Source organism: Acomys minous (assembly GCF_964271855.1).
Source record: "Acomys minous genome assembly, chromosome: 12".
Lineage (NCBI taxonomy): Eukaryota > Metazoa > Chordata > Mammalia > Rodentia > Muridae > Acomys > Acomys minous.
This window is the reverse complement of record NC_140493.1, coordinates 17068641-17095540: the sequence shown is the minus strand read 5'-3', so window position 1 is coordinate 17095540 and position 26900 is coordinate 17068641. Positions and strand designations below refer to the sequence as shown.

The window sequence follows — 26900 nt, the reverse complement described above, 5'->3', positions numbered from 1 at the left end:
AAGTTTGGCTGTATGGCCCAGGCAGGATTTTGGGGGTGGGAGTAGAGAAGAAGAAGGGTGCTGGGTAGGGGGGTGCACTCTGGAGAAAAATCTGAGCAGTCCTGCTAAATTTCTTTTAAAGATTTTATTTTGAAAAATTTCTGTGTATAGGTGTTTTGTTTGTACTATGTGTGTTCAGTTCCTGCAGAGGCCAGAAGAGGGCGTCAGATCTCCTGGGACTGCAGTTACCAGTCATAGTGAGCTTCCATGTGGGTGCTGGGAATTGAACCCAGGTCCTCTAGAAGAGGAGCCCTTAACGGCTGAGCTATCTCTCCAGCCTTCTGGTACATCCTAAAGACTGACCAGTCCACCCCTAACCCTGATGATGATATTGGAGGCACTAGGCCCCTAGGAGCCAGGGTAGTTGTCCTCCATTCTGAAAGTCCATTCCTTCATGATCAGGTCAAGGCTAGAGGGTGCCCATCTGTCCTGTGATGCCGCTGATGGCTCCTATGTGTCCCCAGAAACTGGGAATGACCAGTAGACTGAGCCCTTCTCATCACTGTCACTGTTAGGAGTTAAAAGACATAAACCCAAGCCCGGCATGGTGGTGCAAGCCTTTAATCCCAGCACTCGGGAGGCAGAGGCAGGTGGATCGCTGTGAGTTTGAGGCCAGCCTGCTCTACAAAGCGAGTCCAGGACAGAGCCAAGGCTGACACAGAGAAACCCTGTCTTGAAAAACCAAAACCAAACCAACCTAAACCAAAACACAAAACAAAACAACAACAACAACAACAACAAAAAGACATGAACCCCAGCCTCCCCTCCAACAGTACAGCCTGAAGAGCCAAAGGGCTGCTGACTGGTGGGTGAGCACTTTTCTCTCAACCCTGCTCCTGTCTTTGCGTCATTTCCTGCATGCCTTAACCACTCTCGACCCATACTGCACACTCCTCAGACACTGATGGCAGTAACATCTTCCTGTGTGGGGGTGTTACAATCCAGAGTTCCCAGAGAGGGTACCCTAAGCCCACAGGTGCCCAAAGTCCTGCGGGTGGTTTGTGGTTATGAGTGTCAGTGATCCTGCAGGTTCCCAACCCTGGGAGTTTTTGTGGTTTTGGGGGTGTCTGTGCCTCTGGGGGTGTCTGCAGCCCTGTGTGTTCTTGTGATCCTGTGGGTGCCTGGCCTTGTGTCGGGGATGATGGTGCCATGTGGCTCTGGGTGGGTCCAAAGCCCTGATTGAACTGCCATATGTCCTTATAGCCACCAGGGGGCAGAAGAGGGTGCGGGCTCACCTTCCAAGGCAACCTGTCTTTCCTTGTGGAGCCAGGGCTTTGTGCAGGCAAGAGGGATAGGGGGTGGGGGTGAGCAAAGAAGGCTGAGCAAGGTCACTCCAGGCCAGCAGAGAAATCTTGGCTTGGAGCCTGGCTCTGCTGCTACTTCCCACATGACTTCACCAGCCAGGCCCTCATCTGAACATGCAGAGAGCACTGGGCCTGCTTCAGGCATTGCCTCCAACCCGGAAATTAACTTCCTGCCCAGAGAGAGGCTGCGCCCACACAGCTGCAGGTCTGGGGAGCTCTGGAGTCCCGTTGAGGCCTCTCCTGCCCTCCTCCTGTCTGCAGATGGGGGGAACTTGAGATCCAGCCAGGGCGGGGGGCCTTGGATGACATTGCACAATAAATTCAAATCGAGGACGGGACCAGCTGGGCCTGCAGACACTTGGACCTGCCTGCCTCACAGAGTCACCTCCCAGCCTGTAATCTAATCCCACTAAAAGGCTGCAATCCTGCAGGACAGGGGTCCTACAGGACTCAAGAAGACAGCTGCTATCTAGCGCTAAAGGCCTTCCTGGGTCAGCCCCAGGTGCCAGGCACCGTGGCCACCAGCCGCAGAAGTGAGGAGTCTCATATTGTTTTCCAAGCCTGGAGTGTGGGTGCTTCTGGGCTATGTGGGTATTGGGGACCTACTTCATCATCAGGGCAGGGCCTGGCAGGCATGGGGCCCAGAGTGGGTGAGGAAGCAAGCCTCCTCAGGGACACCAGCATGGAGTCTTATCTCTGCAGCTTCTCTCTTCCCCAGGATATAGAGTGGCCACTCCAGCAGCTGTCCTCTAGGCTAGCAGCCACCCAGCTCCAACACAGGAGGATAACAGGCAGGCTTAAATTTGGCCCAAGTTCCAGAGAATGAAGTCTGGCTGGTGGGAACAAGCCCCCTACTACCCCCAAACCAAAGAAGGTGAGGCAGGAAGGCTTTGCTTGCCCCCTTAGAGAGTCAAGTAGGGAGAGCTGTGGATTCTTTCTGGGGCTCTGAATGTGACCCTTTCCCCCATTCAGGCCTCAGTTTCCCCCATGTGTGCAGGGGCTTCTGTGTTCACAGGGCAGCGGGAGGAGCGAGTGAGGCTGCATGCTCAGCCCAGGACTGGAATAGTCTCAGCTCAAGGCCAGGAGATGAAAGAAGGTCTGGAGTCGCAAGCCCCGTCTTCGTTTCAGCCACCCAAAAGGGCTCATTTTGTGCCTTGGGCAGGTCGCCCAGGCAAGGAGGCCACTGACTGCCATTCTCCGGCAGCTCCTCCCGTCTGCAAGATGCATTACCTCATCGGGAAGCCATTCCGGAAGAGAGCCGCAGAGCTCCAAGAGTGGGAAAGAAGAGAGCTCTCCAAGAGCCTCCTGGCCACCCAGGAGCCCAACCAGGGTAGACAGCACATGCCTGGTGCCTGCAAGGAGGTGACAAGCCTGGATTGAACTGAGCAGGCGGGAGGAACTGCCCTGCCTAAAGCCAGCAGCTTCCAGGTAGGCGGAACAGATATTTCAAGAGCTGGAAGGAACCCAAACAGCCAGACATGAGAGAAGCAGGGAACAAATAAATGACGGACAGAATCGCCAAGCCCTGACCCTCTCCAGCCCATATCCCCGCCTGCAAAATACAGAAGCGTTAGGCACAGCAAGCGTGACTGTACTCGCTGCCTAAGGGTACCCACCCAGAAGGCCAGGGCTGTAGCCAACCACGTGATCAGGGCTGGGGAGGGAACTGTAGGGGACAGCTGTGGGAGTGGGGAGGCTAAGCATGACCAGAAGAGCTCCCTTAGCCTCTGGCTTGGAGCCTTGATTTTCTCATCTGGATAATGAAGCGAATAAGCTTCCTGCCCCCAGAAGCTGAAAGGTATTTGAGGACACAGGTGCTGCCAGACCGGTGCTTATGGGGCCACATGGGTGGGTCGCCCCCTGCCTGGGCCAGAGGACTCCTCCTAAGATGAACACACACATACTTCTCTCTTTGCCCCATGGGGATGTGAAACTCTGTCCTCCAACCCCACCCAACCACAGAACGCCCTGCACTCACTACCTTTTCCCAAATCCTACCTGGAGACCGCCTAAGCGCCCTGAAAAAAAAAAAATCTAGAAGAAATTAGTCCTGTCAGGGCTACACTGAGAACCAGTGAGGTGCAGGCAGGGGGAACACGTGGACACAGGTCCAAGGTCAGGCCCATCACACTTGTAGCTGTCCTAGTTACTTATTAGAGAGTACCTTAGGACACACTAGTGGACAGGAAGTGTTGTTAGGGACAAGAATCAGATGTTTTGGGCCTGGGGCTTCAGACTGATCTTAATGAATAGTTGGAGGCTCCAAGAGGACAAGAAAAAAACAAATCAGCTGGGCGTGGTGGAACATGCCTTTAACCTCAGCACTCAGGGAGGCAGAGGCAGGCAGATCACTGTGAGTTCAAGGCCAGCCTGGTCTACAAAGCGAGTCCAGGACAGCCAGGGCTACACAGAGAAATCCTGTCTCAGAGGGTTGGGGGCGAAATCAGAGGCTGGGGCAAAAGGGTTTTTTGTTTGTTTGTTTGATGGATTGATTTTGATGTGTATCTGTGCACCATGTGTGTGCAGTGGCCATAGAGAAAGGGGCATCAGGCACCCCGGGACTGAGTTCATGACCGTTGTGAACTACCATGTAGGGGCTGGGAATTGAACCTGGGTCCTCTGGAACAGCAACCAGTACTCTTAACTCTTGAGTCATCTCTCCAACCCCTGATGCGGCAGTTTTAATGCAGCTGTGGAGCCTTTAATGGACCTCACAGCCTTCCTCCTGAGCACCGGAAGCTTAGTGAATTTCAGGCCTCCAGAGCAGGGCAGGGCTGCCACGTGATGGTGCAGGAGTCAGCTTCAGTGCAGGAGTCCTCAGTCGCTGTGCAGGAAGAAGTCAACCACCGGGTGCCGAGGATGCCCCCAGCTGACCCCAGGATCTGTGTGACCCCAGGGCACCTGAAACCCTTGGCTACCTGTGCACCCAGCCCAGCTAGTGAGGGGGTGGGACTGGGGTGAGGGTGGGCTGGGACAAGGGCAGCTGGGGCAGGGCCAGTGCAGTAGGAGGTCCGGAGAGACTGAGAAAGCAACTGGGCAGAAAGAGGGGCTGGGCAAGACAGGTGGCCTGTGCTGTTTCCATGGCTCCCGGGCCTCTGCCTGCCCTGCTCAGCCTGGGAAAAACAAGCTGGGCACTGAGCAAACAGTGCCTGTGGCTGCTAGGACAAAGACAGGGCTGTTTAGGTGCTCATGGCAGCCAAAGGGCCTCCTTGGCAGAACATCAGTTTAGACTAGGCCAGTCAGGGCTGAGCTGCCACGCCCTGCAGTGGTCTGTCTCTTAACCTCTGGGGTGCAAGCTGAAGCTATGGGCTGGTGGAGGGGAGAAGGGGGGGAAGGCAGGGCCCTAGATCTGGGGGTACTGTCACTGATCTGGCTTTTAAGGGCACCGCAAACAGCAGGGTGTCCCTCTATGTGCCCGGGTGAGGAGCTAGCCATTCCTTGGCAGCACAGGAGTCTCCCACCCCCAAGGGCATCTCACTGAGTGTGGGAAGTGCACTTTTAGCTGCCACTAGGACAGATGTAGCTTTGGCCCCAAGCCAACCGAGTGGAAGTGCCGGCTATAGTGGCAAAGAGCTGGAAGGAACACCCTGAGCCAAGATAGCACTCCCAGCATGCTCTGGTACTGAACCCAGCTGCCCTTGCAGAGATATTGTGCACTGGCTACAGCCTCCCCCCACCTTTTTTTTTTCTGCTTGCTGGAATCCCTTTCCGTGAGAGAGCCTAACTTACATGTGGGCACCCATGTTTCAGGACCAGCTTATAGGAAGACAGAGGCAGGAAGGGGCTCAGTCACAGAAAGGTGGTCTACGGGCCACAAAGGTCTTCCTGGGGTTCAGAAAGCCTGACCCCGTGTCATCTCATCTCAGCAAGAAACATGTGGCTTATGACACTGAGGCCAGGTGGGTCTGGATGATATACAAAGGGGGTAAGGACTGGACTGGGTCTAGACGAAAAAAGAGGCTCTATATTTGAGGAGCTAAGAAGGGCAAACAGAGCAAGGGGTACCATCAGACAGCACCCCTTGCAGCTCATAGGCCCCGTAGAAGGCCTTTTCTGCCCCTTGCCTATGCCCCCACAGGTCCCTAGATTTAAGAGCATCTGGCAGTCTCCCCACTCAGGGCTAAACTACCTTGCAGCAGCTGGCATCACAGCTCATGTGGTCTAGTAACTTCAGGCCTAGTATGACCAAGAAAGCCAATGCATCATGGTTTCCTGAATGGAGAGGTGGCCTGTGCACAGTACCAGGGACAGGAGGGAGCAGAAGGATGGATGCTGGGGTGGACAGTGTAGAACTGACCGTCCAAAACAACCCAGAGCTGTCCTCAGCCCGGTGGAGTGGGCCTGGGCTTGATTCATGTCACATCAGCCACTGGGCAGGCCTGATCCAGGGACGATGGCCTTGTGCCCAGGCCAGCTTCTGCAGCTGGATGACCACCCTGCAGTGTCCACAGTCAGGGCTGTGTGCTGGAGGAAGGCTTGTGGCGTGGGTGGGAGGCTCAGGGTCCTTTGCTGGGACTCCTTTCTGCCCGATGCACCCACTTACTCAGACCCTACTGCAGAGGACCACAACACCCTTCCCTTTCACCCTGGCTTGCTAGAAGCTTCCCTATTTTCATATCCTCACCCTGGCCTTGAGTCTCTCTGTGGTCACCTTGCTCTCTTCCAGTTCAGCCCTAGGTTCTGCTCAGCTCAAGGCTCCGCCCAGTCACGACCCCGCCCACCCCAAAGTCCCGCCCAGCTGTCCCTAGAGTACTGCCTAGGTCAGTCTAGGATTTCCCCAGTTTGGTACTCACCTCTCCACCTACCCTGTTGCCGTTATGTTTGTCACCTTGACTTCGCCGTTCCAGGGCAGGGAGCAGGTGGGGTCCCAGAACGTGCGTGGCATGAGCGTGTGGACGCAGGAATGAGTGAGGTAGCACATGAATGACACAGATGACAGTGAAGATGGAGATGGCCAAGGGGCTCAGTCCAGGCCTTTCTATAGTCTTCCCTTAGCATCCCACAAGGGATGCAGCACTCTGAGGCCGTGGGAGCAGTTCAGAACACCTTAAACCCCTGGAGACAGTCGAGAACCTCCTAAAGTGGTAAGAACCACTCCAGAGCAGACCCAGCAAAAGGAGCCCTCGGGGCGGACCCGGGCAGGTAGCACCCTGCAGGACTCTGCCTGCCTCTAGGAGAGCTCGCCTGAGTCAGCCCTGGCATGCTGTGTTCCCGCCGCCTCCGAGACCAGCAGCCCAGCAGCCACTGCGCCCCCGCTAGGCCAGCAACTCCACTGAGCCCTGTTGAAACCTGTCGTGCGGAGAATTTAGGTGTCCTTCTAGCTGCCTTCCCACGGCTACCACAGCCCATCAGATTGTCACGCAAATGAATGGGGGGGGGGTGTGCCTTGGCCTCAGGCAAGTCACCATGGCTTCTTCCGCTTTTGCCTTCAGTCTCCTAGCACCTGAGGCCACGCCCTCCCCTGTGCGTTCCCACCTGCTCTCAGGACCGCCACTTTCCTTCCCCAGCATCTGCTGCCCCGCCCTTCCTTCTGGCTGCCCCACAAGCCCAAGTCTCCCTAGTAAGGGACACACCCCTGGTGCCTCACCCTACTCCAAACTTAGCCACTTCCCCTGCCGCCACCCAACAGCCAAGAGCCTGGTCTAAGCTACCCCACCCCCAACCTTCATTTCAAGGCCACTTCTGTTTGGGGTTGATCGTGGCCGCTCTCCACGGGGTAGCTCCAGCTAAGGTCAGCCTAAGACCCCAGCCTCACACTTTTCTGTCTCTATACCCCTACTTCTGTCCTTTCTTGAGCCACTCAATCCCAGACTTCAAGGAACACATAGTCCTTGGAGAGCTTGCAGTGATGCTGAACTCTGTACAACTCCAGCCCCAAGTCCCCTGTAATGTGGGGAGTGGACACGGAGAATCACTGGACGTCTGAGCTGCCAGAACCCTGGTTTTGTGAGATACCAAGAGCACCTCAGACTGTTTGGCTTGGGTCTACCCAGTCTCTAGCTCACCGGGGTTGCAGCACTCACACATCTGGCACTGAGAATGTGCACCCCTCCAGCCGTGCCCCAATGTTCCACTCCCTGTCAAGAGAGCTTCTTGGAGTTGAGCTAAGTGACAGAAACTCTGGACTAAGGGTTACCTGCTGATTTCTGGTCTTTGACTCACTTGGTGACATGTGTGGGGGTGCGGGAGAGGCAAGGGGGGGGGGATTCCTGAGTTACAGGCCTAAAAGGAGGGTGTAGGCAATGGCACCCAGGGACATCAATTCCAGATACTCAAGTCACCATCTATCCCCACCTCCCAATCCTCAATCTGCTAATACTCAGACCTGAGCCCCCAGCACCATCTCCTGGCCACTGCCCAATACCCCATGTAGCCTCCTGCACTCCCCCAGACAAGCCTGGGAGAGCCTTCTTAAAATAGAGACAGCTGGGGGAGGGGATTAACTTTGCCCCTTCCACCCTCCCCCAGCCCCTTGGGAGCAGAGACCTAAATCTGAGAGGTAGGGACCTGTGGGAGTGTACCTACCAGTCCTAGTGTTGATTTCACCTTCTCTCCTCATTGGGCAGGCAATTTCTTTTGTTTAGAAACTGGGTTTGTGCTTAATTGGGTTTTTTTTTTTGGTTTTTTTTTTTTTTTTGGCACTTCTGTACCACATACTGTGAATGCAAATTCTTACTGAGTGATTTTTAGAGGTCAAATCGTGAGTCTCATACAAAGAGAAAATAAATCCACCTACGATTTGATTTAATTCATTAATCAATAAGGGATCCAAGAGGATGCTGGAACCAGTTCCTAGGGGCATTGGAAGGACAGTGTGTAGGTGAGTCTGATGTACACACAGAATTGGTTACTGGCCTGTAGGGAGAGAAGGTTTGCACCAACGTGGCTGCCTCAGTCGGTCCTCCACAGCCCCACTCTGTGCAGAGCTGTGAAACTGCTTTGCTAGTGGTGTAGAGTAACAGACACACACATGGAACTGGAGCAATTCCCAGAGGGTCCGCTGGACAGATGTCACTCAGTGCCACCAATAGGACAGCTAGCAAGGCTGCTGCCGAGTCTGTGACATCTCTTCCTCCAGACTTTTGTATGTTTGTCTTTTGTCATGAAGAGATTTTAGTGTCAATCTTTAGCCTAGCTTAATTTTTATCTTTCGAAATTAGACTTTATCATAACTATATTGGCAGTTGGAGTTTTGTCTCTTTACCAGTTTCCTTCCTGCGTCCTTTGAGAACATCCCCCTGGCTAGCAAAGCTATTCTTGCATTTTCAGTCACGTAGTTTCCCCCAGGAGATTGTCTTTTGACTCTGCTTTATACAGTCCTCCCCCAGGGCAAGGGGGGGGGCAAGTCCTCCCCCCCCACATACATACACATGCACAGGCATACATGTATGTGCGCACGTATGCATGGATTTCTTCTATAGACGCTGAATGAGCTTTATTACTTAGCCAGGAATTTCTTGACGCCAACATTTTGCAAATATTTACCTATCTATTTCCCTAGTATATTTATGGCTTTATGTCACACCTTCACTTCCCCTTAGATCTTCATTCTGATTATGGAACCACCTTTCCCAGTGACAACTCAATTATTATATATTTTAAAACATTGCCTTAAAATGTACTTTACTAGCCAGACAGTGGTGGTGCCAGCCTTTAATGCCAGCCGTCAGGAGGCAGAGGCAGAGGTAGGTAGATCTCTGAGTTCAAGGCTGGTCTGATCTACAGAGCAAATACCAGGACAGCCAGAGCTGCACAGAAGAACTCTGCCTCAAAAAACAAAACAACAACAACAAAACCCCTTTACTATTTGGTAGTAAATCGTTTGTGACATGACTGTCTTTCTTGGTCTAATGGTTATCAGGTTCGTCTTCTGCACCTGGAAGGCCGGCAATGAGCCAGGCAGATACCGGAGCTGCTTCTGTGGAATGTATGGTGTGCCCAGACTTCCTTGGCTCGCCCCTTCAAATGCCAGTGAACAGTGAGTGAATATCAGCCAATATTGTGGATGCCGAGGGGTGGGAAGTAAGCCCTGACCTGAGAAACTATGTCCTCACATGAAGGGACTGTTTTAGTTAATTTTTCATTGCATTTATAAAGTCCATGACCAAGGCAACTTATAAAAGAAAGCGTTTAATAGGCCGGGCGTTGGTGATGCACATCTTTAATCCCAGCACTCTGGAGACAGAGGCAGGCGGATCCCTGTGAGTTCAAGGCCAGCCTGGTCTACAAAGTTACAAAGTGAGTCCAGGACAGCCAAGGCTACACAGAAAGACTTGAAAAACCAAAAAAGAAAGAAAGAAAGAAAGAAAGAAAGAAAGAAAGAAAAAAAGAAAGAAAGAAAGAAAGAAAGAAAGCGTTATGATGGTGCTGGGAACAGCCGAAAGCGCACATCTCAAGACCACAAGCAGGAGGCAGACAGTGGAACAACATAATTTTTTGAAATCTCAAAAGCCACCCCAGGGACATACCTCCAACAAGGCCACACCTCTTTTGTTGTTTTGTTTTGTTTTGCAAAACAAGGTTTCTCTGTGTAATAGTTCTAATTCTCCTGGAACTCTCTTTGTAGCCGAGGCTCGGTTTGAACTCACCGACATCCACCTGTCTCTACCTCCCCAAATGCTGGCACAACCAGCCAAGGCCACACCCCTTAATCTTCCCAAAGAGTTCCATCAACTGAGAATCAAGTATCCAAACATATGAGCCTAGGAGGGACTTTCAAATTCAGACCACTCCAAGGACCAAGAGGGACGCTTAGATCTAATAATTATCGCCAGGCGGCTCCTCCCATCCCTACAACTTAGGCTTTGTTGGATGTGAGGTCCCAGCTCTAGCAGGGAGATTCATCTCCCGAGAGGTAGATTACACAGACCACTCATCTGAGACCTCAACTCAAGCTGTGCAGAGGTGTCTCTTACGCTCAATTCCACTAGAGATGACAAGAGATGAGCGTTTGAACTTAGATAACCTTAGGTGCCATGAAGAAAGCACATGCTCTTATGTGAACGGGTGTCCAGTTTACACTGTCTCTTGATCATCCTGGCCTCCTTGTACTTGTAAAGCATGAGGCAGAAAAACAAGTCAACACACAGGACGTTGGTCCTGATTCTAAAGAAGGCCTGGGCTTGTGGGAAGGAAAGGGTCACAGTCTCAGAACCAGGAACTCACACCAGCACTCTTGGTGTTTTCAAGATGGCGCTAGGCATGAGCAGCCAGTGTCAGTGACCATGATCAGTAAAAGTAATGCCACAGAGAGATCAGAATCCCTTAGACAGAGGGCTAGGGGCCCATAGCCCAGTTACCAGACATGATCCCTATATGATCCTGCAACCCAGCCATAAGATTGGATCCTCCTGGGATAAAGGGACAGGCCGCCACAGTCACTCCCCCAGACTAGCTGAGCTGCTTATCTGGAATATGTGATAATGTGGAATATGTGTGTCCATCATGGCCTCTGGTCTGGTGTCATCATGGTAACTGTAGATGCTGGTCATCCTCCCAAGGTAACTCTATGGTACAGTACCTTCCCAAAGGCACAGACAGATAAGGTTGAAGAAGGAAGTGGCCTGCACATTTATCTGGGCTTTTTCCAACTCCAACCCAGCTACAGCCTCCAGACCCATTTCACACTGATGTTGGCCAGCTGAGGACCTGTGCAACTAGACTGTTCCTTCCCTTGGGCACATGGTGGCCATAGCTGGCATCCTGTCCTCAACCAGCTTTGGACTGTAGGGATGTGTGTGTATATGTGTTCATGTGTGTGTTTGTATATATCCATGTGTGTGTTCATGTATGTGACATGATGTCAACATCACATGTATTCTTCAATCTGTCTCTTCCTACTGGCTAGGTGTTTGTCTGTCTGTCTGTTTGTTTGTTTTTCGAGACTGGGTTTCTTTGTGTAGCCTTGGCTGTCCTGAACTCATTTTGTAGACCAAGCTGGCCTTGAACTCACAGTGATCTGCCTGCTTCTGCCTCCCAAGTGCTAGGATTAAAGGCCTGCGGCTACCACGCCAGGCGTTCACCTACTGTTTAGAGACAAGAGTCTCCCACTGAATCTGTAGCTTGTTACTTCAGCCAAATTAACTGGCTAGCAAGTCACTGGTATTCTGTGTCTGACTCTTCCGGGTTAGGATTACAGGCGTGAGCTAACACGCCCCAATGTAGTTTGTTTGTTTCATATGTGAATATATGTGTGTAGTGTCTACAATAGTTAGAAGAAGGTGTCAGACCCCTGAATCTGGGCTTACCATCAGCTGCCAAACATCTAGGTGTTGGGAAGCCGACTTGGCTCCCCGGGGAGAGCCTCTAACTTCTAAGCCGTCTCTCCACCCCCAGATCTGTCCTCGGGCTCTGGGAATCTGAACTAGGGTCAGCCGACATGGTTTCTGAGGTCAGGGCTTTCTTCCCACCCTTCTGTTTCCACAACATTGGCTGGCAGACACTTTGCTGACTGAGCCATCTCTCTAACCTATCAAGTTGCTTCTTGCTGGGTATTTGGCCAGAGAGAGGAGAAAAAGTAACCACTATAACGAGTAATTCTTCTGCCTCAGGGAATGATGTAGTAAAGTAAAGTTGGTTTTCCCTTGAATCTCGTACCTGACCCAAAGCCCAGGGGCCTGTCTCTGTCAGAAGCTCTTCTTTCAAAAACAGAAGTCTAAGGAGTGTGCTGTCCTAGAGAGAAATGACAGGAAATGACCTGGTGAGCTTAGATACCTGTCGTCAGTGGTGTGAAGGAAATGTCTTCGCTCTGTATCCATGACGTCCGCTAGCGTAGCTATGAGCCAGCCACATAGGAGGACTTCCGTGGAATGGCAATTTACATTAAGGTGAAATGAGGGTGGAGGGGAGGGCTCAACAGGAAAGCCCTTGTCACACAAGCCTGATGGCCTGAGACTGATGCCTGGAACCCATGTAAAAAGCTAGATGTCACAGCAGGGCATGCATCTGTAATCCCAGCATCCTGTGGTGAGATGGGATGGAGAGACAGGAGAGTGAACTGGAAGCTCAAGAGCCAGATAGGCAGGAGTATAGGATAGCAGCTCAAGAGCCAGATAGGCAGGAGTATAGGATAGCAGCTGAAAGAACAAGAAGGGGGGGGGCGGGGGGAGGGGAGGGACCCTGCCTCCGTCAACTCCCAAGAGTTGTCTTCTGACTTCTACATGTGCACTGTGGCCCATTCTCTCTGTCTCTCTGTCTGTCTCTGTCTGTCTGTCTGTCTGTCTGTCTCTCTCTCTCTCTCTCATTTTGATTAAAAATGAACTGGAAGAAGACATGAAACTAAGCCAGGAATGGTGGTGCACACCTTTAATCCCAGCATTTGGGAGGAGTTTGAGACCAGCCTGGTCTACAAAGTGAGTCCAGAACAGCAAAGGCTACATAGAGATACCTTAAAAAAGAAAGAAAAAGAAAAGAAAAGAAAAAAGAAAGGAATGAATAAATAAATAAATAAATAAATAAATAAATAAATAAATAAAATTAATTTCCTTGGCCATTCTTTCAAGGGCACAATAGTCATATAAGCTAATAGCAGCTACCCCGGGGGCAGCAAAAAGAGCTTTTGGGTCATCACAGGACACTTTCGGGCAAGTTGCTCTGCACTGTTTGGACTAGCCCTGGCTGCTTCATGCTAGACTCCAAGTACTAGAGTCATTATCTGTCCAGTTCGACTCGGTGTCCCAGCAGGTGGCACAACCACCAGTCAGGAAGTACAGTTAATAGGAAGAAGGAAGGGAAGGGTAGGGAACTGGCATATGGCTGAGGGTCAGGTGGCTGCTGGCATTTGGTGAGCCTGTATGCCTGCTGCCATCCTAGGCCTTTGCCCTGTGTTGCCTACTGATTCCTCGCTATGGCTATTATCTGAGGCTACAGAGGAGTAAAGGGAAGCTGGGGGTGGGGAGGGGGGGGTGGTAAGGCCACTTGCCTAGGGCTAAGCTACCGCAGCATTGGTTTCTTAGTCCTCCTGACAAGGGAAGAAGATTGCTGTGAGCACAGCTGTGTGTCCACACTTCCCGCCTTCTCTCCTGCGTAGGAGAGGCTCCAACAAGGCCTTGCTGCTGCCGCCCCTGAGCTAGATCCCAACCCGATGGTGTGGCAGCTAAGGGAAAAAGGCAAGCCACTGATTCCACACAGGCTCCAACCATGATGTCAGCATCACCGCAGCCCAAAGCATCCTGTGAACTGATGCAGGTGACATATATAACACGGCTCTGTTGTATGAGATCTGCAGGGTTCCCCTACCCCCACCCCAGGTGCTCACAAGGAGCCAGGATGGAAAGATTGAGTCTTCGGAGCAGGAGTGTGGGATGGCTTTTCCATTGCTAATTTCTGAGGAATCTGGTGAAGTAGTGGAAAGACCTAGAAGGGGGGAGGCTTGCTTCTCATGCTAGCCTGCCCTGGCTTTAGACCAGCCCGCTGGGGCCATGGTTGCCACTTCTGTATGCTAGGAACTGGAAGTTACAGTGCCAAGGGTCCGTCCAGTTCTGCCTCCTGAAAAGCCAAGCGTCCTGAGACTTGAAAGCCTGACCCCGGGTCTTCTATGGTTGGCTTATAGTGACTGTCGTAGTGACTTCTGTGGCTACAAATTTCACTTCTATTAAGATAACAAAGATGACTGGAGAATTCGAAAATGACCCACACCCCTCAGCTACCTTGCAGATGAACCACACTGTCAGTACACTGAGGGCTTGACAGGCCAACTCTTTGACCAGGCCTGGGCTATGGTTTTCAGTTCTAGACAGGCTTTACCACACTGGAGCTTCCTGTTTCCTTGGGGCTGTACCTACTGTGAGTACTCAGGCTGGCGCCTGAACTATGTAGGCACCTAGCAGTCTCCTATGCAGAATGTGCCCCCATAACACCAGCTATGCTGGTTGTCACGATTACAGAGTGCTGTGTGACTCGCTGGCCTCCAGCTTTGGGGATCAAAATCATGCTGCCTGTCTCCCAGGAGGCCAACTATTCCTCAAAGCTGATCATCTTTTGTTTGGTTTTAGTTTTCTTTTCTTTCCCTTTTCTTTCTTTATTTTTTAAGATTTATGTATTGGCTGGCCATGGTGGCGCATGCCTTTAATCCCAGCACCCAAGAGGCAGAGGCAGGTGGATCGCTGTGAGTTCAAGGCCAGCCTGGTCTACAAAGCGAGTCCAGGGCAGCCAAAGCTACATAGAGAAACTCTGTCTGGAAAAATAAAAAACAAACAAACAAACAGACAGGGGTTAAAGCCAGTGTTCGGGTCAGGTACAGAGCTTTGTTTTATCCTGCAGTTAACAGTATGCATAGGGTTAGGGCTAGGTTTATGTAATGGCTATGTTAACACTAGGATTAGGGTTATGACTGGGGCCTGGCTTAGGCGTCTGGCTAGGACTACAGTATGGGTAGGTTGTAGGTTTAAGGTAAGGTTAGAGCTAGGGTTAGGGTTAGCATTAGCGCTAAGCCTACACATATAGCTTCATAGAGTTGGGTTTATCATTATGGTCAGAGCCAGGGTTAGACTGGCATTAGGGACAGGGCCTGCTGTAGCATTAGGACATAAGGATCTGATTAGGGTCATTATAGTGTTAGGGTTGGGGCAAAGCTTAGGGTTAGGGTTGTACAGTGTTCCCTTCCCTGGAGATTTCCTTTTCACAAGTACTCCCACTCCTGAAATGCTCTCTGTGCTCCCTGGCAGTTGTCCCGGCGATGGGGTGCTCTTCACTCTCTTGTATCTTGGTAGAATCCACTCACCCTCGCAGAAAACCTTCCTGGATGGACCATTCATCGCTGGCTGTGTCCCCCCACACCTCCCAACTCACTAGGCTCGGTAACCGTCCTCTCTACCTCTTCTGCTTCTTCACAGTCTGAACCCCCCCTGGCCCCCCAAGAGCCAACAGGGTCCATGCAAAGCTTAGGTAGTTTTCCCATAATTCCTAGCTCCAAGGACATCTCAGCAAATCATCCACAGGAATGGCACAGTGCCCTCACCAGGGTGACAGGATACATGAGACCCTGGCTTATCCTTTAGAGAGAGAAAGCCTTCGCTTTCATTTGTCTCCAAGGAAGCTAGTAGGGCCGTGTATAGGCATATATGTGCCTTTAATCCCAGCACTTGTGTGACGACAGAAGCAGGCGGATCTTTGTGAGTTTCAGGCCAGTCTGGTCTACACAGAGATCCTCAGGTCTGTCAGAGCCAGATAGTGAGACTCTGTGTGGCAGTTGGAATGAGAACGGTCCCCATGGGTGTATCTGTTTGAATACTTGGCCCCTAGTTAGTGGAACTCTATGGGAGAAGGCGTGGCCTTGTTGCAAGATGTATGTTAGTGGGGGTGGGCTTAGCTCTTGCCGGTCCCAGTGTGCTCTACGCCTCCTGATTGTGGTTTTGAGATGTGAGCTCTTGGCTGTGCCTATTGCTTTCTCTTCACCCACAATCATGGACTCTAACTCTCTGAAACCAAATAAACTCTTCTGTAAGTCGCTTTGGTCATGCTGTTTCATCATAGCAATTTAAAAAAAAAAAGCAACTCTATATGCCCTGGGGGGAGGAAAAAGAGGGGTTGTTTCTCAGACTTTTTATATAACCTTCACTCAATACCCTGGGGAAACTGAGGCCTGCTCAAGCACAGCTGCTAATCTCTTGCTTCTATTCTGGCCCCTGGCTATGGTAGGCCAGAGCTCCCACAGTGTGAAGGCACACTAAGACCCTCTCTTGTCTCTCTGTGTCTCTCTGTCTCTGTTTCTGTCTCTCTATGTCTCTGTCTGTCTGTCTGTCTGTCTGTCTGTCTGTCTGTCTGTCTCTCTCTCTCTCTCTCTCTCTCTCTCTCTCTCTCTCTCTCTCTCTCTCCTTGCCTGTCCTGGACTCACTTTGTAGACCTGGCTGGACTGGAACTCACAGAGATTCTCCTGCCTCTGCCTCCCTGAGTGCTGGGATTACAGGTGTGCATCACAGCACCTGGCTCAAGACCGTTCTCCAAAAGCAGCCTGGTAGTCCCAGGGAACCTGCCCTCACAGTGTGTGGAAGGTTCACAGCCTGCAAGGCAAGCAGGCAGGGCTCAAAGACCCATACCAGACAAGGACACAGATTCTCTGAGGGACAAGTGGCAGGTCACCTGTCAGTTGCAGGATGAGCTGGACTGAGGCTGTTTCAAATCAATGGAACATGCTAGAATCTCTTGCCAGGAAGGAATATGTGCCTGAACATTAGGGGAGGCTGCCTCCAGTTAGTCATGTGACCACAACAGCCTGCCTGTAGTGCTTACAGGGGACCCTGCTACAACTTCCTGGGTTGTGTACTGCAACTCCTGGTGAGGCCTTTGTCTTTTCTTAGGGCTTTAAGGACTAGGGAGCACCCGTTAACAAGCCTTAACGTCTGTTATGGGAACATCCCATACCACTCCATGTAGAGCCGTGGCACATCCCAACAGAACTTTAACCTGGGCCTCAAATCCAAGATAGTAAATGCAATGAGAGAGGAGGCCCCAAAGAGAAAATATGCTCCAAACCCCACCAAGATTTCCCTGCGTGAGGTGGGTAACAGTCTTTATTTTTCACTTTATTAAGTGCGCGCGCACACAAGGGGGTTCATGGTGTATAGAGCTCAGAGAAGAACTTCCAGAAGCCTTCCCTGTGAATCCTGGGGATCGAACTCAGGTCCCCAGGCCTGGTGGCAAATGTCTTAACCAGTCGAGCCGTCTCTCTGGTCCCAGTCTATTGATCACTGTGGGATGTAAACTATCACTTTTATTAACGGAAAGAGAGGAAGGCAGAAGTGGGACCAGGTCTCAAACCTTTTTGTATCTAATCACGATCTCGCGCAGCTGAGCCGCCTACTGGGTGGAGAGTGGACTCGAGTCCCGGCCCTGAGTCCACGCAGCCGGCCACGCACACGCGGGCACAGAGCAGGTCCGCATCGGCATTCCGCACCGCATAGCCCCCGCCGTTCCCAGCCCGTCGCACGGCGCGGGGACAGCGGCGCATTGTTTCCCGGGACACCCCGGGAGGCGCAGCGCCCTCAGGGCTTGGCGCGGCCCCGCCGCGATTTGCATGCGCTCCAGTCACAAAGGTTCAAGGTCAGGAGCGCGGGGCGGCCAAGCCCCGCCTGGCCCAGGAGCTATTCTTCGCTCCCGCGGCGGGAACCCCTCGCCCGGTCGCCCCAGCGCGTGAATGGCCGAGCGCCGCCGCCGTCTGAGGCGCTTTGTGTCTCGGCCGGGCCAGCTGGGCCCGAGCGGGACGTGCCAGCTCGGCCGGCGGCGCCCCTGCGCCAGCGCCCCTCGCCCATGCTAATCAGCCTGGCAGCGCGTCTGGGCGGGCGGCCCGCCTCTGGGAGCCCCTTGCGTCCCCTGCCAGGCCCCCTCCCCCAGGCTCCCCCTGCTGCCAGGAGCCCCCCGCACCCCTAGCTGCCAGATGCCCTCCACCGCACTCCTCCTCCACTCCTTGTGCCAGGAGACCTCTAGGCTGCCAGGAGTGCCCCGGCCCCGTGGGAAAAGCAGTCCCAGGGCGGGAGAGCGGCTGGCCAGGGAGCAGAGGGGGCCCGCCATCACTCCCAGGGAGCCTGGGACAAATCTTAGCCTCAGTTTCTCTTAAACCGTGAGGCAGCTTGCCCTCCAGTCTCTAGACGAAGTTCTGGATCTAGCCTGCCTCCCAGCAGGCGCCTTCCAGCCAGGAGACCTAGGGACAGGGACAGTAAAATGTGGGTTTGCTGTAGGTGAAGCTGTGTTGTGGTCCTACTGTGCTGACCAAGTGCTTAGGGTGGGGGCGGCCTCAGATTCTTCTGGTAACCACCATCGTTATCCCTTCTGCTCCCAGGGTATTTCCACCATCCCCACCGTCCTGGGATCCTCCCTACCTCCTCCCTGGGGCAGGAACTTGTGATTCCGGGGGGGGGGGGGGCTCCGCAGAATTCAGGACGGAATTACTGACTTCATAATCCGGATGGGTGAATGCCAGCCAGGGCTGGTCATGCCGGGTGGTAGCTGATGGGGACAGGCCATGACATTGGGTGTTTCCAATACTTGGAAAGTGAGACTCAGAGCCTCTGGGGGTGGGGGTGGGGTGAGAGTGGGCATCTTCGTGGAGGGTGCCCCTGGGTCCCCTCTTGCCCTGAAGAAGATGCCCACCTCTGAGCTTCTGGAGGTACCAGGAAACAGAAGTTCTGTGAACGTGTGTGAGTGGTACCCACCCGATCCCAGTGGTCCCAGGTGTCTGCAGCACCTGTCCCTGTGCATTCATGTGAAGACAGTGGTTGGGGGTGGAGGTGGGATGGGGGTTGGGGCGCCATGCCACAGGCACCATGCTCTGAGATGATGCCCATGGACCTGCAGCTACTGCCAGGCCCAGGGCCAGGCTCTAGAAGAAGGATCAAGGTGGGCTGGTGAGAAAGGGCATCACGGAGAGGCCACCCAGGCCCCCAGATCTTTGGGTCAAGTTCTTTCCCAGCAACCCTGCTCCACTCTCTCTGTGCCTTAAGTACGGGGGTCTCCCCTTCCTGGAACCTTGTCCGTGAAGCGCACGTCCTGGAATTTCGTGCTCAATCCATATTTAAATGTCCCTACCTCGTTCCTGGTCCCTGCAGATGGAGTGCCCTTGTATTAGCTACTTTCCTATTGCTATGATAAAACACAATGACCAAAAGCAACTTCTAGAAGAATTTATTTTGGCTTAGGGTTCTAGAAGGATGAGAGCCTATTATGGTGGGGAAGCATGACATGGTGTAAGAGCAGGAAGCAGACAGTTCACATCTCAGTGGTGGGCAGGAAAGAGAGAGATGAGGGGGGAGGGGGAGAGGGGGGGGGGAGGGAGAGAGAGAGACTGGAAGTAGTTTAAGGCTCTTAATCTCAAAACACTCTCCCAGTGACGTGGACCCTCAGCTAGATTGTACCACCCAAACCCTCCTCCAAACAGCCCCACCAATGGGGACCAAGTGTTCAGATACCTGTAACTGTGAAGGAGGGGATCTTTCTTTCTTTCTTTCTTTCTTTTTTCTTTTTGAGGCAGGGTTTCTCTGTATAGCCCTTGACTGTCCTGGATTCACTTTGTAGACCAGGCTGGCCTGGAACTCGCAGCGATCCACCTGCCTCTGCCTCCCTAGTGCTGGGATTATTCAAACTACCACAGCCCTCTGCATGGCTCCCGCCCCACCCCTCTCCAAAGGCTCTCTCTCTCTCCCCGAAGGTAGCAGCCCTCACCCTGTCTTACTCCTCTTATCCTAGACTAAACAGCCACACTAAGGAATTTGGCTCGGAACTCAAGGGCAACAGGGAGCCACCAAAGACTCTAAGACAGGAAGCAGTGACTCCATAGTGTGCTCGTGACAAGTGTCCATCAGAGGGTGGGTCCTTGTGGGGTCTCTTTCTGCCTGGTGTACTGGCTCCCAGGTCCCCAAGAGAGCACGAGACTCTTCCTACTCTCCCCTGGATCCACTGTGCTCTCCAACATGGCCATTGTCAAAGAACAGCCTCGGTGGGCATGTGTGGACATTGTAACTGAACAAGGCTGCAGAGGACATTGGCTTGTTTCGTTTTGTTTTTCCTTTTTTTTTTTCCACTCATTTGTTTGTTTTATTTTTTTGAGACAGGGTTTCTCTATGTATCCTTGGCTGTCTTGGACTCATGTTGTAGTAGACCAGGCTGGCCTCGAACTCACAGCAGTCTGCCTGCCTCTGCCTCCCGAATACTGGGATTAAAGGCCCAGTTGGACACTGGCTTGTTAAGAAGGAAGGTATATGTGAAAACAAGATAGTCAAAGTCAGAATTCATGTGACTTGGCTGTCTATACTGGATGTTAGAAAGATGTATGTGAGTGTCTGTGTGTGTCTGTGTGTGTGTTTCTGTATCCCACATGCTTGTCATGAGCCTGAAGCTCTCCTGTCACAAGCTGGTGGCCTCTGACTGTTAGAAACAAGTATTTTCAAGGAAGCCCATAAAGTAAAAGTAACAGGCAAGGGAATTCTTTTTGTGAACAGGATGTGCCACATCCTAAACCCGGCTCACAAACTCAGTCTCAGAGGGGTGGGGTGATAGGTCAGTCAGTACTTGCCTTGTAAGCACAAGTACATGAATTCCACACCCCAAACCCACATACAAAGCCAGGCATTATCTGAGCACAGGGGCACAGGCCCTACAGCTCCCACATTTAGGCAGAGGGAGGTGGGTCTCTGAGTTTGAGAACAGCCTGGTCTACAAAACTATTTCCAGGCCAACCAGGGCTATATAAGGAGTGAGACCCTGTCCCAAATAAACAAAAGCCCTGAGTGTGACAGGGTCTACCTGTATTCTTAATGCTGGGGAATTGGAGACTAAGCAAATTCGTGGGGCCTGCTGGCCAAGCCATCCTAGCCTATGGTCAATGAGAGACCCTGCCCCCCCCCCCAAATAACAATAAATAAATAAATAAATAGAGAGGGGAGGGGAACGCTGCCTGAGGAGTGACAGCCGACACATATGTACATAATACCTGCCAGGGCATCCCAAATTTCAAGCTGTTGCCAAGTGGCTGTGAGTTTGAAATGAGAAGGTCAGAACCAGTTTGTGAGGCGTATTGCTTTAGCTGTTTGTATTCGGTCACTTGCTTAAGCATACTGGTCCTGGACCACAGCTGGGCACCTACAGTAGGCCTCATGCTGGGCACCAAGGGCATCCCTTGTTCTCAGGTAACTCACAGCCTGGTGGGACTCGATGTAAAGGTAGGCTGTGGCAAAGGCAGAAAGAGCCAGCAATGTTCATGTGGCTTCCCTTGGCTGAGGGATCCATCCTCATTGTCCTGGGAAGCTTTCCAGAGGACATGGTGGCTGAGGGAGAAGCTAACAAGAACAGCCTGAGTTGCTACTGTTAGTCTCAGGAGGAGCTGGGATTATGATTCCCCCCCCCAGGAAGAAAGAGCACCCCCAAAAAGATCAGTAAGGAAAGGCCAGTGGTTCTCTCTAGCAGGGTCTCTGCACTGGGGGAATTGCTGTTGGATAATGGAAAATGGTGGTGGTGAGGAGGCTGGAGGGAGAAGCAGAGATCAGTATGCTTCAAGTCCTAAACTAGAGGATTTTAGGACAAGCAGAGGCCACAAGTTTGGGGGGCCCTTCAGTCTGTTGCTCAGAGGAAGCTGTATAGTGAGAGTGGTGGGTGCCTCAGCAGGGGTGGATGAAGACTACACTTTGTTCATGTTTTCTTTCTTTCTTTCTTTTCTTTTCTTTTCTTTTTTTTTCTTTTTTCTTTTCTTTTTTTTTTTTTTGAGACAGGATTTTTCTGTGTAGGCCTAGCTGTCCTGGACTTGCTCTGTAGACCACACTAGCCTCGAACTCACAGCGATCCACCTGCTTCTGCCTCCCAAGTGCTGGGATTAAAGGTGTGTGCCATCACACCCAGCTCACACTTTGTTCTTAAGGGTTCCCAGGGCCTTGCTCATGGTCAGGTTGGACAGCTGTCACAAGTCAGGCTCACAGGACTCCTTGGTGGTGTTGTGATGAAGAAAGATGAAGATGAAGAAAGTGACCTTCTGGCCACTCCCACTCTTTTAAGGGTCTTACCTGCTGGCCAAGATATAGCCAAGACATGCCTCTGCCACCCTCCACGTGAGAGTAAGAACAAGATGGCCCTGGAGTGTAAGAGAGCATTGCATAAACCAGATCTGAGAACCAGCCTATTACCTGACTGACAGTAATAGGGACAAGCAGTGACAGGCTCAATAGCCTTAGGGGCAGCTAGGAGTGGAACCCAGTCCTTTGAAGCTGGGAGCCTCAATTCTCCCTGGCCACCTGTCTTCAGAATTCCTTGGCCAGGCAAGGGTCCACAGTGGGCCACAGCCTCAGGCAGGACCATTCTCCAACATGCTGTTCCTACTCCCAAAACTCCCTCCACAGTGAGAAGAATTATACACGCTCAGCTGGCATGGAAGCCCAGCACTGAGGAGGCAGAGAAATGGGAATCCCCACGTGGCCAGACTGGTCCATACAGAGCTTTCCAGGTCAACCAAGGCTACATAGCAAGACTCCAAAATGGGCTGGGGAAATGGCTCAGCAGTTAAAGAGCGCTGGCTGCTCTTCCAGGGTAACAGGGTTCGATTCCCAGAACCCACAAGGCAGCTCACAACCACATATAACTCCAAGTACAGGAGGTCCAATAACCTCTTCTGACCTCCATGAGGCATCAGGCACACATGTGGTGTGCAGACATACATACAGGCAAAACAACCAGACACATAAGAAGTTTAAAAAACAAAACGAAATTTCAGGTCACATGCTGTACTGCTAAAACAATTTTTGCCCTTTCCTGGGCATCAACTCATGATGCACTCAAGTGAATTTCCAAATACTCTAGGGATACTTTATGGGAAGCATGAGAGATACATTAAGAATGCTCACTGCAGCCCCTGTGTCAGTCACCCACACAGCCAACAGTGAAGGACAAGGTACGGAAGGTCCATAAGGGGCAGCCGGGGACTGTGCAGCGCGAAGTCACTAAAATGTGCTGCAGAAACACTGAAACACGGGAGTTTTCCCCATGCCTTGGGTAGAGGCAAAGATAAACGCGGCGTGTCATATGGTCATGGTGGTTTAGGTCCGTGTCATGAACAGAGAAGGGGGTCCTCACAAGGGTTGTCTCCAGCTTGAGGTTCCTCCTTTGTTATTTCCTCAGGGTTCCACATTTGCAAAAGCTGCCAGCAGTGGACATGTATGGTGTTTAGAGAAGAAAACGTGTGTGTGTGTGTGTGTGTGTGTGTATGTTGGCGTGTATATGTGCATGTGATCAGACAGAAAAGATAAAGATTGCCAATGATTTATTGCTTTTCCAAAGCAGGCTTCTCTTTCCTGCTTGGAAACTGACACAGAGAAAGCTGAATGAAGCCATCCCCAGCCTCCTGGAGGGGCACCTCGGTGGGCCTGAGATTTTATATACGGGGACTAGCATCTGAGAAAGAGACCCTATCCCTCTCCCCGTGGTATAGCATGTAATCTAGGACTGTGGAGGTAGAGACAGGAAGATTCTTGGGGCTTGCTGGCCAGCCAGTCCCAAAAGGTGAGTTCCGGGTTCAATGAGAGACCCTGCCTTAAAAAGTTACAGAGGGAAAATAATAAGGCAAAGAATAATTGAGGAATGCGCTTGAAGTTTATCTCTGGCCTCCATATATACATAAATATGTGTACGTACACACACACACACACACACACACACACACACACACACACACACACACGGAAAGGAGGTCTTCCCTCCAAAAATATGACTTTAGGGGTATTAAAATATTTGTAACAGTATTATTACAGAGGCTGCCTAAAAAGCTCAGGAGGTAAAGGTGCTTGCCACACTAGCTTGACAACTTGTGTTTGAGCCCCAGAGCCCACATAAAAAAGCCTGCTGTGGTGGTGTGCATCTAATCTCAGCGACCCTACTGTGAGATGGGAGTCAGAAACAGGAGGATCACCCACAATCACATGGGCCAGCTTGCCTGGAGTGCCCTGCGCAGCAGAAATGAGTGGCCCTACCTCAACAAGGTGGAAGAAGAGACTCCTGAAAGTGCGCCTCTGACTTCCTCATGAATATTAATAAGCTTTAAAAAATACTGTTTCCACGGCATTTGGTACACTCACTTTGCTTTGCACCATCCATTCCACATCTTGTCATTATCCCAAGCTCGGACTTGGACCTGCTCAGTAAGAGCTCCACACCCTCCTCTGTCCCCAGAGCTAGTAACCCCATTCTCCCGCTCGCTATCATCCGATCTCATGACTGGATACTTTGTGTCTAGCTTTTTTCACCGAGTTCTGTTTCCGGAGTTCAGTTCTGTTGGAACTGATTGGAGAACTGCATTCCTCTCTAACCCTGATAATGTCCCTTTGCATGTATTTATACATCGGCTTCAGCCTCTCACCCATCCATGACCCTTTGGGGTTGTTTCTCTTTCTACCTTTCATCTTCTCTGAACAGGGTTGCACAGCAGGCTGTCAGTGTTCCTGCTTTCAAGTCTCTGGACATATACTGACAAGCGGAATTGCTGAGTCACATGATAGCTCTAACTTCTCAGGCACTGCCAGAAGGTTTTCCATAGTAGCTATGCCATTTTTCTTTTCTTTCTTATTTTTTTTTTTTTTTAGCTATGCCATTTTTCATTCCTACTAGCAACAGGAAAAGGTTCCAGGGTCTCCACATACTTGCCAACACTTTCTAAACTGTTCCAATTTTTCAAATTGTTTGTGTTCCATATGTTTATATAACTTTTTTTTTGTCATTTTTTTTAAAGCCTCAACTCTTAATTTCTGCACTTGCTACCTTAGTGTGAGACATTGTCTTGTGAATTTGGTTTATTCTTTCCCCAGTTGATTGGCCATAATGAACATCTTGTTGGATCTGAGAGTCTTAGACAGTGATATAGTCTTTGAAAAATCCAAGTCTTTTGTCCATAATTAAATTAGGTATTTCATTGTTGAGTTTTAGTTCTTTAGACAATCTGGACACAAGATATCTATTTTTGGCTACAAGTAACTTATCACTTGTTGAAACATTTGTTACCTTTTAAATGTAGAAAATTCATCCTAAAGGGATGGAAACAAAAAGGCCTAGTGTTTGCATCTTCGACAAGTAAAGTTCCACTTCTAGGCATGTCACAGACTGGAGGACAGGAAGAAATGAAACTGGGAAAGCCAAGGCCCAATAATGAGATGAAGGTTAAATAACAAAGAGGTTCCCACATCTAATGCTGTGTGTGGCCACAAATAGGGAGCCGTGGGACCTTCTCAACAACACCAGCCGCTAGAAGACAAACGGCGAAGCGTTACTTACAGGGTGAACCTATTTTTGTTTCAAATATACATAGAATTGTGAAGATAGAAACTCATGAAGAACGTTAAGACTCATGATCTTAAGTGATCAGTTGTTTTTGTTTTTTATTTTGTTTTGTTTTTCAAGGCAGGGCTTTCTATGTATCCCTGGCTATCCTGAAACTGCTGTAGACCCAGGCTGGCCTTGAACTCAGAGGTCCGCCTGCCTCTACCTCCAGCGTGTTGGGATTAAAGCCATGTGCCACTGCCGACCGGCTTAATGGTCAGGTTTTAAAAATCTCTTCACCTTTATAAATTTTTTTCCGTAACGTGTATTTTTTTTTTTTTTGTAGTTGGAAAATTACCAAGTTTTGTTTGTGTTTGGTACCAGGACGGAGCCCATGATCTCATATATGCTAGGAAAGCACTCTGCCAACTGAGCTACATTCCCTGATCAAGAACTTGGTAGTTTAAAAAGTTTCCACAAGTGTTATTCCAATCACTTAAGAATCTCTATACCGTGTAGACAGTCTCGAATAATCTCCTGAGGTGCTTGGCGTGGGGAGCTCAGAGAGGATTCCCGTTTTCTCCGTCCTTGCCAAGGCTTACAAATTCCAACTATCTAGTGGTTTGGCCGGGTTTCAAAGACGAAGGGCAGAAAAGCTTTCAAAAGAGAAATGTCTAACTTAAATGAAAATCCGATTCAAGTGAAATCCAGCCCTACGGTCAACAGTGCACAGTGACGACATGCATGACCCCACTGGGCTCCGGCCGGCTGCACGCGAGGAAGGAGCCTCGCCGCGAGAAAGACTACGCAAACTCAGTAGGGCCGAGGCCCCGCCTCCCGTCCCGGCCGCCCTTAGATTCGGCAGTTTGCTCCGCTAAGTCCCGCCTACACCCCTCGGCCCCGCCCCATCCACGCGGGCCGCGCCCCCGAGCCGCCTCTTGCCTAGCTCCTGTATTTGCATTCAGAACTGGCTGACCCAGGGCCTGCCCAGCCTATGCTCCATTCTTCCCGCACGGCCTCCATCCCCGGAAATCGGAGACAGTGACCTAGGGACTCCACCTCCACCTATACAGAGGTCCCGCCTCCAGACATGGCCCCGCCCCTCAGTTGCGAGCCGCGGCTGCTAGGCCTGCCGCACCCTGGACTTCATTTCCGGCGCGGGCCGCTTAGAAGTCACGCCCCCAGGCGCGAGAGACCCCGCCCTACGTCTACCGCGAGTCCGCTTCCGGGGTGGGGCGTAAGGCTTACACGCTTTGCCCAAGGACTGTCCGTGTCGTGGGCACACTTCCTTTTCTGCTCCCACTGTGCCCCTCCAAGGTGTGAGCGCGAGGCCTTTCAGGTCCCTAGGGAGGGCAGGCCAGGGCACTGAGATGGCGGCGGAGTTATGGTACTCGGAGCCCGAGGCTTCTCCTAATTCGTGTTGTGCCCTGCCTCTTTTTCGGGGAGCGAGGTGGCCCTGTTGGGTGCTCTCAGCCCAGGTCCAGGAAATGCGGAGCAGAGGCTAGCAGCCCCTCAGGGTGAGCTTCCCTTTCGGAGGTTTCCAGGCCCGGGGATGAGAACAGCTGTTTGTTGACATCCACTCCCCAGGAAGGCCCGCACATACTCCTGTGGTGCTGTCGCTGTGCTCCTCCTAGCAGGTGTGGCCCCCGCACTGTCCCTCCGCAGAAAGCTGGAGCCCTGCTGCTTGGGTGTGACCAACTGGGTTTGAATCTCTGCTTTAAAAACCCGTTGTGCTCAACTGGAGCCTGTAAACATGGTTCCCTAACGTGGTCACGGATAGCTCTGCCCTGTTTATAGCTATTTCATCCCCAGCTGGAAGACCCTCCCTCCTTAAGCACC

General features: G+C 51.6%; 1 protein-coding gene across 1 annotated transcript; it reads left to right on the top strand.

The window, feature by feature from the left end:
• Positions 1 to 208: 208 nt before the first annotated feature.
• LOC311579615 (uncharacterized protein) lies at positions 209 to 19064 on the top strand. The gene is made up of 4 exons (XM_084750337.1): positions 209 to 2771; positions 9205 to 9321; positions 16640 to 16838; positions 17130 to 19064. Exons 3-4 carry the CDS (start codon positions 16776 to 16778, stop codon positions 17706 to 17708), a joined length of 642 nt encoding a protein of 213 aa, XP_084606463.1. The 5' UTR covers positions 209 to 2771; positions 9205 to 9321; positions 16640 to 16775; the 3' UTR covers positions 17709 to 19064.
• The last annotated feature ends 7836 nt before the right edge of the window (positions 19065 to 26900 follow it).

Coding starts and splice junctions, on each gene's coding strand:
- LOC311579615 (XM_084750337.1), top strand. CDS start 16,776: ATGAGAGAGGAGGCCCCAAAGAGAAAATATGCTCCAAACCCCACCAAG. Junction 16,839..17,129: donor CCAAGATTTCCCTGCGTGAG/GTGGGTAACAGT, acceptor GATCTCGCGCAG/CTGAGCCGCCTACTGGGTGG.